Genomic DNA, 16,377 nt, shown 5'->3' with positions numbered 1-16,377 from the left:
AGGCGAGAACCGGCTTGACAACTTAAATAACAATTTATTAACCAAAAAAACACAACCAAAACACACAACTGAAAACACACAGTACAGCTGCCTGCAATTCTCTCTCTCTCGAACTGTCGTCCCCGGCCGCCTTTATCCCTCGCGCGCCCCATCAGGCTGATTGGGGAACGGGTGTGTCTCATTCCAGCCCGGCCCCGCCCTCCTCGGCTCTACAACCGGTAGTACCGAGCACCGCACATACTGTCTTACTGACACATGACTGCTTTCAAACGCTCACACACTTATTTGAGCATGTGCTCTGTTACTCCTTTTACACTGAAATGCACAGCTAATCAAATTAAAATCATGATATGTCCTAGTGTGATTATTAAACCGTGAAATTCTGCAATCTTAGTCTGCATGAGCTTTAAATGAATGTGTGAAGCAGACCGCTCATACACTGGAAACTACACAGAATATGAAAATCATTCGCATTGAGAGATGACAGAGCAGAGCACTAATCCACTCTGAAACATTATTTTTATCTCATTTGTATAATTAAATCACAGCATTTGCACATTTATGATCACACTGGGCCATTACATGTAACTTTATATTCTAAATTTAAGTGCCTTAGTGTTAATAACACTGTGTAACAAAATTTTATTTTATTTTTTTCTGGGTAGTAAGTGTTATTTCCTAATTGCTTATGCCTCAGAAGTATAGAAAATGGCTATTATTCCCCACAAACTTTGCTTTTGTGACCAGGACAGTGATATTTTGAAATTTACCTATTTCCAATGAGAAAACAGGCGAATTTGTGTCTTTTCGTTCACATAAAGTCAGAAAAAACTGCATATGAATCCAAATTAACATGTATTTATACTAAAGTAATATTCAAAGCCGTGCTGGTCCATAATGGTAACAAGTGCCCGTCTCTTCCCCTGGCTCACTCGGTGCACCTCAAAGAGGATTACAACAGCATCAAGACCTTGCTGGACGCCTTGAAGTATGATGAGTACGGCTGGGAGGTCATAGGAGACTTCAGAATGGTGGCATTCCTGATGGGTCTCTAAGGCGGTTTTACCAAGTTTCCCTGCTATCTTTGCCTTTGGGACAGCACGGACACCAAGGCGCACTACCACAGGCGGGACTGGCCACAGCGGACCGAGTTCTCTGTGAGGAGGAAGAATGTCAAGTAGGAGCCACTGTTAGACCCCCGGAAGTTGATGATGCCACCACTGCACATCAAATTGGGCCTTATGAAACAATTTGTCAGAGTTCTAGATAAGGAGTCGGCAGCCTTCAAGTACCTTCAAGACTTCTTCCCTAAGCTGTCTGAGGCAAAGGTCAAAGCCAGTGTCTTCATCAGACCACAGATAAAGAAGGACTTTGGATTCATATATTGTTTTTTTTCTGACTTTATGTGAACAGAAAGACACAAATTTGTCTGTTTTCTTACTGGAAATAGGTACATTTCAAAATATCACTGTCCTGGTCACAAAAGCAATGTTTGTGGAGAATAATAACCATTTTCTATACTTTTGAGGCAAAAGCATTTAGGAAATAACACTAACTTCCCAGGAACAAAAATTGTGTTACATAGTGTAATTTATTATAAGAATTTGTTGTATTAGGCAGGCCCAGTGCCTTGTACTGTGTTTGTCTTTGTTTGAAATAAAAGCATAAAAAAAAAAAGTGCTATGTAGTGAACGGTTTATCCAGATTAAACTTCCATCAAAAATACACATCAAAATAAAAGCACGATTCAAAATAAAAGCCTGAAATTGAAGAAATTGCAACATAAATATATTATAACTGTATAGTAAAATGTAAACTTCACTGTAGAAATAATAATAATAATTATAATAATAATAATATTAAACAATGATTAATGAATAATGATTTTAAGAATAATAAAAATAAAGCATTATATCAGAAGAAAGAGTGCTTTTGTACTGAATGAAAGTTTGTTAAAAAATGCAATGGTATGTTGATAAGTAGTTGTTATGTTTTTACTTGTTAAAAGTTTTTAAAAGTGTAAGGAAGATTTTTTGATTAGACACTATTTTATAATGAAATCAAATTAAACTTTAAAATATGGAATTCTGAAAAAAAAAAAAAAAAAAGGAAAAATGGATTTGGGGAAAAAAAAAGATTTCAGTAGGGACCTGCTTAAAAACAAAAAATTGTTGGAAGCACTTGAAGGAAATATGATTCAGAGGTGGGTAGAGTACCCAATATCTTTACTCAAGTAAAAGTACAGTTACTTTAAAAAAATATTACTCAAGTAGAAGTAAAAGTAGTAATGTAAAAAACTACTCGAGTAAGAGTAAGAAAGTATCCAATTAAAAGAATACTCAAGTAGTGAGTAACTAGTTGCTTCAACATAAAACGTAATGGATGAATACGTCTGGGAATTACGGCTGACAATTATGACAGAGCGTTCATTTATGGTTGAACTATCACTTTAAGGATGCTTGTCAGATCTGGATGAACCTGTCAATTAGAAGAGAAGTTCGGAAACCAGTTTCTAGTAATTATTATGGTGAAAAACGTGAACAATGTCCACAGGTCCAATTATAAGCAATGCTGAATATACTGTTGCTATTTCAAAGGTCCTGATTGGATTCTTAGTTCAGTGTAGTAACAGTACTTTCAGTGTCTAAATAATTTAGATAATTAGTTCTGTACACTAAGGGTAAACTGCACCTTATCTCTGTATCTGAAAGCGTGTTAGGCTTATTTAAGTTCAGAGCTCTGTTGTCCATGAGAAAAACGCGGAACATCTGTCAAATGCAGAAATGCTGCGCACGTGCAGACAGCTCGTACTCCAGAAGTCAAGCACGTGATCCGCAAAGCATTTACACCTAACACAGATGTTTACATGGATTTAGGAACTGATATATTGCAACAGTGATATAAAATATATACTTATAAACTGAGGTCATAAGAGCCCATAGTTACAAAATCACCTTGAAATTGACAATGACACAGACAAGCCCACATTATCATAATCGCTAAAACTTACCATGCTGCAATTTTAATCTTGAAATATCCACTTCTCTTGGTGTAAAATGAAGCCACTGCATGACAAAACTACTATTTTTCATGGTGTGGAGCGAAGAAAGTGTTTATTTGGTACAGTTGCTGCTGCTGCAGTGGTGGACTCGACTCCAGTGACAGAGCGTTTATTTACACTTATTAAATTAAAACCAGTAATGTAACTACAGGAACATTGGCCATTGTAACAAAGTAAAAGATTCATTAGAAATTAACTTGAGTAAGAGTGAAAAGTACCCACCTTTAAATATTCTCATTAAAGTAAATTTTTTCCAAAAAGTTACTCAAGTAAATGTTACGGAGTAAATGTAGCGCGTTACTACCCACCTCTGACATGCATATCTTTTATTTACAATAAAATGTAACTTTAAATAGGCTAATGGAGTGTGTTCAATAGCACATTACACAATGTAACACAATTTTTGTTCCTGGGTAGTAAGTGTTATTTCCTAATTGCTTTTGCCTCAAAAGTATAGAAAATGGCTATTATTTCCCACAAACTTTGCTTTTGTGACCAGGACAGTGATATTTTGAAATCTACCTATTTCCAATGAGAAAACGGGCAAATTTGTGTCTTTTCGTTCACATAAAGTCAGAAAAAAACAACATCAACGTCTATGTTTATAGACTGGCCCCATTCACTTCCATTGTAAGTGCTTTACTTGAACTGCTTTTTTCGAAGTAAACGGGGGGAGTCAAAATGATTTTTTGTGACAATGAACATTATGCCAGAAAGGTTGTTGATTGGGCTTAACTTGTATTTACCCTGGAACATTCCTTTAAAAATTTACATATGGTAACATCTACATTAAATAAATACATTTGCAGTGTAGAAAGGTAAGCACATACACTTACTGAGCACTTTATTTGGAACATTATGGTCCTAATAAAGTGTCTGACGTGGTCTTCTGCTGTTGTAGCCCATCTACCTCAAGGTTCGACTGGTTGTGCATTCTGAGATGCTATTCTGTTCACTACAATTGTACAGAGTGGTTATCTGAGTTACCGTAGCCTTTCTGTCAGCTTGAACCAGTCTGGCCATTCTCCGTTGACCTCTCTCAACAACAAGGCGTTTCTGTCTGCAGAACTGACACTCACTGGATGTTTTTTGTTTTTGGCACCATTCTGAGTGTAATGTTTAATGTGTGTGTTCATGTATTTCATGTCTTTTATTTTGAAAAGTTTAGTTCCTGTTCCCTAGTCATGTGATGTCCTGTTTTCCCTCCATGTTCATGTGTCTTGTTTTCATTGGTTCATTGTTTAATTATCTTGTTTAGAGTTCTGTTTGTTCATTGGTTTATGTTCTCCCATGTCCATGTATTTAAACCCTCATGTTTTCCATTGTCAGCTGTCAAGTATTGAATGTGATTATAGATGTTTATGGCAAGCCATGTTTAAATCTAGTCGTGTTCGTGTTCGTGTTCGTGTTCGTGTTCGTGTTCGTGTTCGTGTTCGTGTTCGTGTTCGTGTTCGTGTTCGTGTTCAGTTTAGTTCACGTGTAGTTAGGGTTTTGGATTTCACATTTATTTAATAAATTGCACTTGGGTTCTCACTTCATCGTCATTGCCTATGCCAGCTACAACGTTACAGAATACTTGACTGACTATGAACCCAGCAATCCGGCTCCTCCGCCTATGTCAGGGGAATCGTCCCCTGGAGGACTATGTGGAGGACTTTTGCGCTCTGGCCTACCGGGTGTATTTTAATGAGGTGGCCCTCAAGGACTGTTTCCGATTTGGACTTTATGAGCCCATCTCTTCTCTGATGCCAGGCAGTAAGAGTACCCTCACCCTCGCCCAATATATCGACCTTGCCCTGCAGATCACTGGTTCCACGTCATGGCCGCCAGCGAGCCGGAGTTCCACGTCATGGCCACCACCGAGCCAGAGTTCCTCGTCATGGTCGCTGAGCTAGCTCCGCTTTCCATGGCTCCACCCCTCAAGTCTCTCACAAACCCACCTTCCACAACTCCACCCCTCGAGCCTCTCAGGGCCCTGGTCCCATGCCCCACGCCATGCCTCAAGTTGGGAGCCGCCCCTAGTGGGGGGGGATATGCAATGTTTAATGTGTGTGTTCATGTATTTCATGTCTTTTATTTTGAAAAGTTTAGTTCCTGTTCCCTAGTCATGTGATGTCCTGTTTTCCCTCCATGTTCATGTGTCTTGTTTTCATTGGTTCATTGTTGAATGATCTTGTTTAGAGCTCTGTTTGTTCATTGGTTTATGTTCTCCCATGTCCATGTATTTAAACCCTCATGTTTTCCACTGTTGGTTGTCAAGTATTGAATGTGATTGTAGATGTTTATGTCAAGCCATGTTTAAGTCAAGTCAAGTCAAGTCATGTTTAGTTTAGTTCACGTGTAGTTAGGGTTTTGGATTTCACGTTTATTTAATAAATTGCACTTGGGTTCTCACTTCATCGTTATCGTCATTGCCTATGCCAGCTACAACGTTACACTGAGTAAACTCTAGAGAATTTTGTGGGTGAAAATCCCAGGAGATCAGCAGTTACAGAAATACTCAAATCAGCCCGTCTGGCACCAACAATCATGCCACGGTCCAAATCACTGAGATCACATTTATTTCCCCATTCTGATGGTTGATGTGAACATTAACTGAAGATCCTGATCTGTATATGCATGATTTTTATGCATTACACTGCTGCCACACGATTGGCTGATTTGATAATCGAATGAATAAGTAGGTGTACAGGTGTTCCTAATAAAGTTCTTAGTGAGTGTATACCCTTCAAAATAATGGTTTCAATTAGAAGCAAAAGGGTTTTACAGCCTGATATGATTAAAGAATCTTTATGTTTCACAAAGGACTTTCTAGACTCTAGTTCTTTAGAAAACAATCAGAATTCTTTCCACTGATTTTCCTCCAAAATCACTACCAATTATGGAGTTGACAGATTCCAATCTGGCCTGACTGTAACGTTACATTTAGAACTTTATGTTGAAAAAAAAAAAACCTTATTCAGCAAAATAAACAAATAAATAAATAATCTTTATAAAAAGGACCTTTTGTTTTGCTGCAGGTGCTGCAAGGAACCATTGATTAATGTTTATTTTTAAGAGTGTAGGAGTGGCTGGGTGTCACTTTTAAATCACACATCCACATGCTTTTACTCACACACACACAAACACAGACACACATACTTGGCCCTGGTATTGATTGGAGAAGGCTCCGAGAGTGTTCATTTGATGTGTTGATCGATGTCATCTCCTATTTGCTGTCTTATGTCGCTGCTGCTGCTGCTGTGTGTGTTCTTTTATTAAGACCTGTGTCTCTCTCTCTCTTCTCTAGCCTCTAATCAGCCTCCCCGTTTCCAGAATTACTTCTTCCAGTCATACCTGCTCATCTATGAGGACACACCAGTGGGTGAGTGTCACTGCCCTACATCTGAATTCATAGAGATTCTTACTGTATGTTGTATCCACACTCAGGGTTGGGAGGGTTACTTTTGAAATGTATTCCACTACGGATTACAGAATACATGCTGTAAAATGTAATTTGTAACATATTCCGTTAGATTACTCAAGGTCAGTAACGTATTCTAAATACTTTGGATTACTTCTTCAGCACTGGTAGATTTTTTCACTTACTGCCAGTACAGTAAAACAAAATACACATGTTAAAAATACATTCTCTGAAAAACCTAAATATCTTATGTAGTGTTGTTTCTAAAACATGATCAATCTAATTGATCTTGTTTTAAGGATTTTTAGATATTTTTACAGGAAAACAATTCAAAAATTATTAATCAAGAATATGATTTTTGCCCTAATATCAAAGGTCTTACTAGAAAAAAAGAAATTATGATCCAACGTGAATTTTCTTGATAAAAAATATGATCGTGCCTGGTAACGTGCATGTAAAATGGCTAGAAATAGCATTTTAGCTTAGCGTAAAGCTGACAATTTACACAAGGTTTATTTCTATTTCTTCTGCTCCAGACTTACTTCAAACTTACTTCTCTGTCTGCTCGTATGAATGTAACACATCATAAGAAAGTGTTTCACCGCTGTTCAAATGCACTTTGGATCGCATCATTTATATGTATAAATGTTTTCCAATTGAAAGGACTAAATATTAAATGAAACAAATGACAATAACATGTAAAGTAATCTCTTCAGTAATCAAAATACTTTTTGAATGTAACTGTATTCTAATTACCAATGATTTAAATTGTAACTGTAGTGGAATACAGTTACTTATATTTTGTATTTTAAATACGTAATCCCGTTGCATGTATTCCATTACTCCCCAACCCTGTCCACACGGATGTTTGGCTTTCATAGAATATGCATTTTATAAAGTGCTGTATGACGTGGCCAGTATGACGTGGCACGTTTATGCATTTCTATATTTATGTGTGTGTGTGCAAACAGTATAAGTCAGTTTGTCCTCACTGTAATATACTTCCCATCTTTTCTCTTTGTATATCTCTTTATCCCTTATTCATTCTCTTCCTGTCTTAAATCCCTGTTTCCCCTTTTCCAGTCTCTAGGTCAAAGAACATGCATGTTTATTTAACTGTGACCTCTTGTTATCATAAGCTGCTTTTTGCACTTTTATCTAACCCTCAGTTTCCAGTTTGCCCTACTGTTTGTTAATCGCTTCGGTTTTTATCCTCTCGGTTGTTATGAACGGAATAATTAAATGCTTATTTGGAATTTCTGTATAATTGCTAGAATGAAGCACCTTTGTTGTGTTTTGGGCCTAGAAAATAACTTCCCTCCCTTATAAAGACCAGTTATCTGTCTAAGACACTATTTTATCCAGAATAATTTTTTTGGGAGAGTTTCTCTTACATTGTTTCTGTCTCCTTGGCATTTCAAAACACTCAAATACATTGACTTTATATATTGTAAGCTTGCAAAGCTACACTTTTTGTGCATTTGATACATTATACAGGATATCCAGCATTAGTAAACATAGTTTGCACTATGTTTGAGTTCTTTTGTACTTTCTAGACAGTAGTCGGAACACAGAGAATATATTTATTAATTGAAGAAATGTTAATTATAAATTATTCATTAGAATTATTAACCCTCGTTTTTTGGGGGGGTCTCAGAGACCCCAGCTGAAACATGAACAAATGCCATGAATTTTCCCATTCTTACATTTCCTAATTAATGTACACACTGTAGTAGTGCACTCCTGTCAGCTGTTTATTTTGATTCATTTCATAAGTGTTTTTGATGTCTTTGCAAACAGATACAGTGTTACCAGAAAGGATAACAGTCCCATTTCTATAAAAAAATATATAGTTTTAATTAGTTCAGGGGTACCATTATTATTTTAAACATTGTCCAAATAACTATTGATTTCTTTTGGAATAAAACTTTTTAATTGAAATATCAATAGACATTTAAACACTTTCCTCAAGAGCAGTATAGTGTCAGCTAGCAAATCTACTGCCAGCTTTGATATTAAACAACACGATCTCATGAAAATTCATATGTATTCTTACGAAAAGTGTGGTTCTAGCAAATGCACATTTACTTATGTTTTCATAGACATAGAAACGCACAATCAAATATTGAATCCATAGAATTAATCTGTCAATTTTATTTAATTAATAATCAGTGAGATTAATTCAATGTTCAATTCCATCACATTTATTTAACACATTTTATTTATTTGACATTATAATGGTTTCATTCTGTTCTTTGTGATTTCTGGTGCCGTTTTCAACTCATTTCAAATGGTTATATCACTTTAACCAAGACTAAACTTTGAAGTGTTTAAATGACTTAAAATTCTATAATTGATTTAATCATTCACTAAACATTTAATTTTGATTTTGTTTGCTATGGAACACAAAATAGCTTTATGACCTTAATGACCTCAGAATATGCTGCTGCACGAAAAATCAAAACATAAAATAAACCACAAGAGCACAATAAAAACAATCATAAAAGTAATACATTTTATTTGTGTGCTACAACTCAAGTTGTCAGATAGCTCTGTGTGAGGAATATACCCAAATTTCAAATTTTTTGTTTCCATTCACCTTAGCGGCTTTAGCAACTGTAACTGTCACCACCTGCATTGATTTAAAAACTGAACAATTGCCACATCAAGAAGTGTTACGACGCAGGTTTTACAGCAGTGATGTAAAATGCTCACTGGCGATCACATGTTTCGTGACCGATTGCGATATGCCATATTCTGTGATGTATTTATTTGAATGAGATATGACAGCGCCTTCACGGAGTAGATCAGGAGAACATTTTTCAGCATTTAAAAACTTACATTTAAGTACATGATTGCAGCACAATTAGCATACAGTTTTCTGATGTGTTGTTGTATTGTCTTTATAGATTTAACTTTGTGTTTGTGCTTAGTTTCAAGCAGCTCTTTGCTCTAACAGTCTCTGTCTTTAAGTCTATGTCTGTGCCTGTATTTATTTCAGCATTTTTAGGGACTCTGATGATTGACAGGGCAATTTGAGAGTGTCAGGGTTTTCATCACCTTGCCGTTTGTTGTCGTGAGTTGGATTTAAAATAGATCTATCAGGCCACTTCACTGATAGGATGCTCTCTGAACTGCAAATACACTTATGCTCATACCACACTTATCCCAAAAATCTCAGAATTCTGCCAGCCAGTCCTTTAAATCAAACAGTCAGCAGGGGTGTGTTGCATGTTTACAGAAGAGCTGAACATCTGTGCAGCTAATATATAATAACTCATTACAGTGCTTGCTTGCAAGGCAGCACTTTAACATTCTGGTTACAAACATTCTAACCTGAAGTATTAATCTCATGCAATTAATTCAGCCTGAACTGTTTAACATACAGACTCTATTCAAACATTGTTGTTGTTTTTTTGTTTTTGTTTTTTTTTTATAAATTATTTCAGTGTTAATTGTGCTATATTGTTGGTGTTTGTAAACTTTATAATTTTATTGACATTTAAGATTAAGTTTGAAACATTTTAGTATGATTTTAAGTTAATATTTAAGTTTAAAAATCTCCCATTGACTTGATAGATAGATGTTTTGTAGCCAATCATTTTGATGACAGGCTTTCGCTCCAGCATTTCATAATGACCATAGCAACATTTGAGATTCTATGCAATGATATTGGCCCGCTGGTTAGTCTAGCTATGAGTGAATTGATCAGTTACATGACTTGTTTAGGCAAAGTCACGTGTCTTCATTGATGCACGTGTTACGCTTCTGTTCTACCCGCTCCGTACGGGACTCAAACCGGCGTCTCAGGCATGGGAGGCGGGTGCGCTAACAAGGAGGCTAAAGGCTACAGCCCCTAGTGTCAGTCACTAGTGCACCTCTTGAGGTCAGGAGAGTGAGGCTTATACACATTGCACAGCTATCTATTAGCTGGCCACCATTACACACATCTAGGAATATATTCGGTAAATGTGTTTCCAAAGTAGTTTATGCGTATGTCTTCTAACTGAACAAAAAATGTATCCACCTTAAGCGAGTATATAACTTTTATTCGCATTTTGATGTTTCCTAAAATTCGCAAAATAAAATAAAATAAAATAAAATACGTGGATGAAAACCCAGCTACTGATTAGAATGTTCGCCAATCAGTATCGGTCTTCTTTCGGATATCTTTTTTCTGAATCTATTTGCTGAACTGTGACTGGTCTTTTTCTTCTTTAATCATTTTAACTGTTGATAGTTACCTTTACACTGCAAAGATGATGCAGTTGTGTGTTGATACTTGTACACACTCGACAGAATGCTTTCGACAGATGCAAGCTGAGTTTCATAACAAGGGCCAGCTGGCTTGGAGCAACATTTTATTTACACAGAACCAAAGCCTAAAATGTAGGGCTGGGCGATAAAGCAATATCGATATTATCGAGAAAAAATTCCTCGACATTGATGATAAACTTTTGAATAATTTTTTATATTTAAATATTTATATTTCTGATTGGATCAGTTGTGTGTTGCTAAAATGCAAAGTTTTACACAAAACTAATCTACTGAATCACAGTCATTAAATCAGCCGGTTAGGAATTATAAGGCTAGTTGGCTAGCGGCTGCATAGTTCTGTTGTCATATAAACCAGTAATGAGGCTTGGTAGCTGGTAGCTAGCACCTAGCTATATGGCTAATGTGATATCATTGTGTACTGAACAAGACAGCACTGACAATGCAATACAGCTATCGACTGAACATAACAGCAACCCTGACATCAGCACCATTGGAGCGTCACAAGAAAGTCTTTCAGTGGAGTCAAACGTCTGCTGAAGACGATTAAATTGGCGAAATTTCATCGAAAAGAGGACTGTAAGGGGGTTTAGAGGAAAGGAGGAGGCGAGAACCGGCTTGACAACTTAAATAATAATTTATTAACCAAAAACCCAACCAAAAACACACAACTAAAAACACAGCACAGCTGTCTGTAATTCTCTCTCTCTCGAACTGTCGTCCCCGGCCGCCTTTATCCCTCGCGCGCCCCATCAGGCTGATTGGGGACCGGGTGTGTCTCATTCCAGCCCGGCCCCGCCCTCCTCAGCTCTACACTCCTCCCGGCGTTGCCTCAGGCCGGGGAGCCCCCGGCATGACGTACATCCCCCCCACCCTTCCTCTCCGGGTGGGGGGGCGTGCCTTATGCCCCGACTGCCGGCGGGTCCTCCCCGCCTTCCTCGACCTGGGAGGAGAAAAAACAACACAAAATGGCGAGGGAAAGGCCAACACGGAGCGGCAGAGAGAGAGAGTGGAGAGAGAGAAAAAGAAACTCACCGGTTCTCTGATGCGCCGTCGCGTGGTCCTCGATCACTACTCCACCCTCTCAGGCGGACTGCAGCCGCTCCTCCCCGGGCGGACCGGAGTCAGACCTCCGACCCCCAGCGGACAGAACGCCCCTCCGCGTTCCCGGCGTCCCGTGGGGACTCTCCTCCGCCCCTGGCAGCGGCCCTACCACTCCAGGCGGTCGGGGAGTCGCTTCCCTCCTCCCCCCGCGGACGGCGGTCTTCTCTCGACCCCTCCGCGTTCCCGGGGGACGGCAGGGCACTCCTCCGCCCCCGGCAGCGGCTCCCTCGCTCCAGGCGGTCGGGGAGTCCCGTCCCCACTCGCCTCGCGGACGGCGGCCGTTCCCCGTGTCCGGGTAGTCGGGCTACTCCGTCCCCCGTCGGACGGCAGCGGCGCTCCCCTGGGTGGACGGCAGTGTCGAGGACTCTGCGACGGGAATCCCTCCTCCTTCCCGGGTTTCGGCACCAGTGTAAGGGGGTTTAGAGGAAAGGAGGAGGCGAGAACCGGCTTGACAACTTAAATAATAATTTATTAACCAAAAACCCAACCAAAAACACACAACTAAAAACACAGCACAGCTGTCTGCAATTCTCTCTCTCTCGAACTGTCGTCCCCGGCCGCCTTTATCCCTCGCGCGCCCCATCAGGCTGATTGGGGACCGGGTGTGTCTCATTCCAGCCCGGCCCCGCCCTCCTCAGCTCTACAAGGACACACACACCTTATGCAGGATTAAATCCTAAACTGAGTATACTTCTTAAACTTCAAATAAAAAGGTAGCTTACCCTGTGGAGTTTACTTGTAAACAAACAAGTTATGTATACATTTATTCTTGAGGTCTAACAAATGAATGAATTTTCTTCCCCATTAATATTATGAAATGTATAAAGTGATAAATATCGATATTGAATGATATAAAAATAAATCTAGCGATAATAGTTTTGGCCCAGTCCTACTAAAATCTACTCGTATCTAAACATTTGAACACTATTCTTTTGCTGCCTTAAGCCCCGTACACACATGCAGCGAATTTCAGCGACAAAGTAACCTAATCTCATTCATTTTCAATGAGAGCGACTTCCAGTGACACGATCGATAGCGACCTCTGGTGACTAGATGTGGGCGTGGCGAGTGACACGACAAAGTTGAGAAAAGTTAAACTTTATGCAAATGAGGAGCGACTTTTTGCAGCGACAACCAATAGGGCGGAAGAGGATGTTCAGTGGAGGTCACGTCATCTGTCTCCTTTGAAATAATGGCGTAGAGTGCAAACTAGACGGAGCAGCGTTATGATGTTTCTGTGAGAAATTTCACTGTTCTATGATTTGTTTGTAACAACATACATGGATATAATAAAAATTGGGGTGCGTTGCGGCGGCCTCCTCTTTGGTGCCCCCCAGCAGGTGGCGCCCTAGGCGACCACCTAGTTCGCCTGTGCCTAAAAACGGCCCTGAATACAATGAAAATCCCTGAAATCCCTGAAATCCCTGAAATATAAGTCAGTTTTCGATATTAATTGCAATATTAAAGCATCTCCTTTTTATTTCCGCACGTGAAAGAAAGTCATACAGGTTTGAAATTATATGAGGGTGAGTAAATCATGACAGAATTGTCATTTTTGGGCGAACTATTCCTTGAAGCATTTAAATCTCCATTACATAATCTTTATCTTCATGACATCATCATTATCAATTACATTGTTTATTTTGGACATACTTTATAAAGTTTTCTTCAGGTGTGGCACAGTATTAGCTAAAAGACAACAGGCAAAGTTTGTTTGCAAATAAATCAACATCTGCCAGTCCACCACCCCCCCCCTCCCTCCCTCCCTCCCTCTCTCTCTCCCTCTCTCTTTCTCTTCTTTCATTGTATATGTTGTTGAGATTAATTTATGCTTATTGAGATTAATTAGTTTGTGAAAAGCTGTTCCCAGATTAGCATAGCTTCAGTCAGGGTTCATTTCCACCTGCAGCAGTGTCAGCATGCCCTGTGTGTCCTCTCTGCCCGGTCTGACTCTGATTGGTGGCTGGAGCTGTCAGCCATGTCTGATTGGATGACTCTGATGGCTTATTCATGGAGAGGGCTGATGATTAGACAGTACCAATTTGTCGGAGTTATTGTTTATTAGTGGTGCAGATGTCCTCGTACTGGAGGACTTCCAGAACACACACACACACACACACACAAACACACACACACACACACAATGCAACCCCAACCCAAACTCACACATTTGCATAAAAATTACATACAAACCCACACATACACACTCAGACAGACAGACAGACGTGTCTGGAGACAAGACATTTTTTCTGTGGTGTGTTTATACACATATAAAAACGTAATGCTAACAGGATCTGAGTTTGTACAGGACATTGGGCGCCTGCAGGCAGTGGCGGATTTAGGTATGGGCGACATGGGTAGTTGTACAAGGCAGATTTCTGTGCGTACCCTCAGATGAAATCTTGGTACAATCTTGCAGGGTCCCCGGTCAACAATATTGGGGGTGTGTTGCAGTGGGTTTTGCCCAGGGCGCCATACCTGCTAGAACCGCTACTGCCTGCAGGATTTCATCTAAGGGTACGCACAGAAATCTGCCTTGTACAACCTTATATCTAGGGGAGTCCGGGGATTTTTTTTGCAAAAACAACACCAAAGCATTCAATTCTGGTGACTTTGAGAAAGCATTTTTTTCTCTCGAGTATGAGTAGCGTTCATGTAACTATTGGCTAAAGCATTTCTTCCAGTAACTGTTAAGAACAGACGTGTTCTCGTACTAAAAAAGCAAAACGCTGTTGGGCACATCATTCAAGAGTGGGTTTGGTTATTAGCAATAATTAATAATAATTATTAGAATAATTATTAAAGATAATTATTAATTATTCAAATCAATAGAACATTTATTAGAATCAATGTTAGCTTTTTAATCCTTTAAATCAACAATCATCAAAGATAAACATCATTTATCAAATTCAATAGAATATGAATTATTATCAAAGACAACCATCAATTATCAAATTCAATAGAATATTAATTATTATCAAAGATAATTATTAATTATTAAAATCAATAGAACATTGATTAGAATTAACGCTAGCTGATTGATCCTTCAAATCAACAATCATCAAAGATAATTAACAATTATCAAAATCAATAGAATATTAATAAGGATTAATATCGCCGGGGCACCACCCTGGAATCAGGGACTAATAACCAGACACTATAGCAGTCACACTATAGGATTGTTCTCTTAGGAAAGTTGATGTTCAGAGAACATCGACATTCAAAAGGAAAACAATGAAGGCTTGAATCCAAGCACTGACATCCCCTGCCAGCCCTTGACACAGGTGCATGCAAAACAATACCAAAACACTTCTCTTTAAAGTATAACAAGTTTATTAATGCAGTAATATAAATGAATAATCAATACAATGCAGTCAATAAACTTCCGACTTCCAACTACTAATTAAACAGTAACATGATTAGATTATGGTAACAAATAAGCCTACAATACATGAGAGGAAGGTATGTATATGTGTGTGTGTGTGTGTGTGTGTGTGTGTGTGTGTCTGTAAGGTGGGAAGGAGGGCACAAAATAGTGGACGTGGCTCTCGTGGAGAGTACGTCACGCGAATGTGGGCGGAGAGACTGGTTAATGGCATCTGCCCGTTTAACCTGTGTCTCCGCTGGTCATAAATTTAGGGACAAAGCTGAGCTTTATCGCCAAGTTATCTACTCGCCAAATGTGTGTGTGGGTATGTTTGTGAGGGGTCGTGTGTGTGTGCGCGGTTAGTATGAGAGAGAGAGAGAACAGGGTAACAGCACTGAAGCCGGTTTTAGCGATCGTGGTTGAGAAAGCAACTGTTAGTTTATCACTCAGAGATGCGGTGAACGGCTTGTAATCCGTCCACCGCGGTCGTTGGTTCTTCAATGGAAAACTCAGTGTGCTGGTCTCACCCGCAATGGCGGAAATACACAACAGTCCAACGTGGTTGGACGACAACACAGCAAATCTCATTCGTGGTAACAGTAATTTACCGTAATGCCTTGAGTATTATTATTAGCAGCAATGAAAACTGTACAAGCAATAGCCGTGATACACAAGAATAACACACTATAATAATCTATCTCTGCCCAGACGTAAACCTCTTACTTGAGTCATGTGAGGACGTGGATAGAATGTGTGTTCGTCCATCTTTTGACTCCGACTCGGTTCCTCGAAGCTCGGGTGATGATGGGAGGCCGTTTCCTTGCTCAGTCGGCGAACGGTATGGCAGCTGATTCTTGGCAGGTCGGCGGAGAAAACAGCGAAGTCGACTCGGTTGAAGAAGGTAGAGAAATCTTCTTTCTTCACTTCTGCAGGCAAAAGGGTGAAGACGCGGATTGCCTGGAAGTTTCAGGTACGTACGTTACTTCCTTGGGCAACAAGGCTACACCTGGGAGCAGCAGAGCTGTATCTAGATGCGGCACAACGCCCAGAAAGATCTCCGAGGTTTTTATACTCCCGATAATGTCATGGTTGAGGGACGCGTTCTGTCGTGCGCCTCATCCAATAGGAGTTGAGAGTTCGATTCTGTCGATTCTCGACACATAGGTG

The 16,377-nt window shown here is 39.4% G+C and overlaps 1 protein-coding gene across 1 annotated transcript in view; it reads left to right on the top strand.

The window, feature by feature from the left end:
• Nucleotides 1–16,377, top strand: part of cdh23 (cadherin-related 23) — a 340,743-nt gene that overhangs the window by 27,501 nt on the left and 296,865 nt on the right. Inside the window, exon 3 of the mRNA XM_051648347.1 lies at nt 6,351–6,425. Within this exon, the coding sequence (XP_051504307.1) occupies nt 6,351–6,425 (75 nt within the window). The remainder of the gene's footprint in view (nt 1–6,350; nt 6,426–16,377) is intronic.

This window comes from Myxocyprinus asiaticus, chromosome 21 (genome assembly GCF_019703515.2).
Source record: "Myxocyprinus asiaticus isolate MX2 ecotype Aquarium Trade chromosome 21, UBuf_Myxa_2, whole genome shotgun sequence".
In the NCBI taxonomy this organism is placed as follows: domain Eukaryota; kingdom Metazoa; phylum Chordata; class Actinopteri; order Cypriniformes; family Catostomidae; genus Myxocyprinus; species Myxocyprinus asiaticus.
This window is presented reverse-complemented; position numbering and strand designations above follow the sequence as displayed.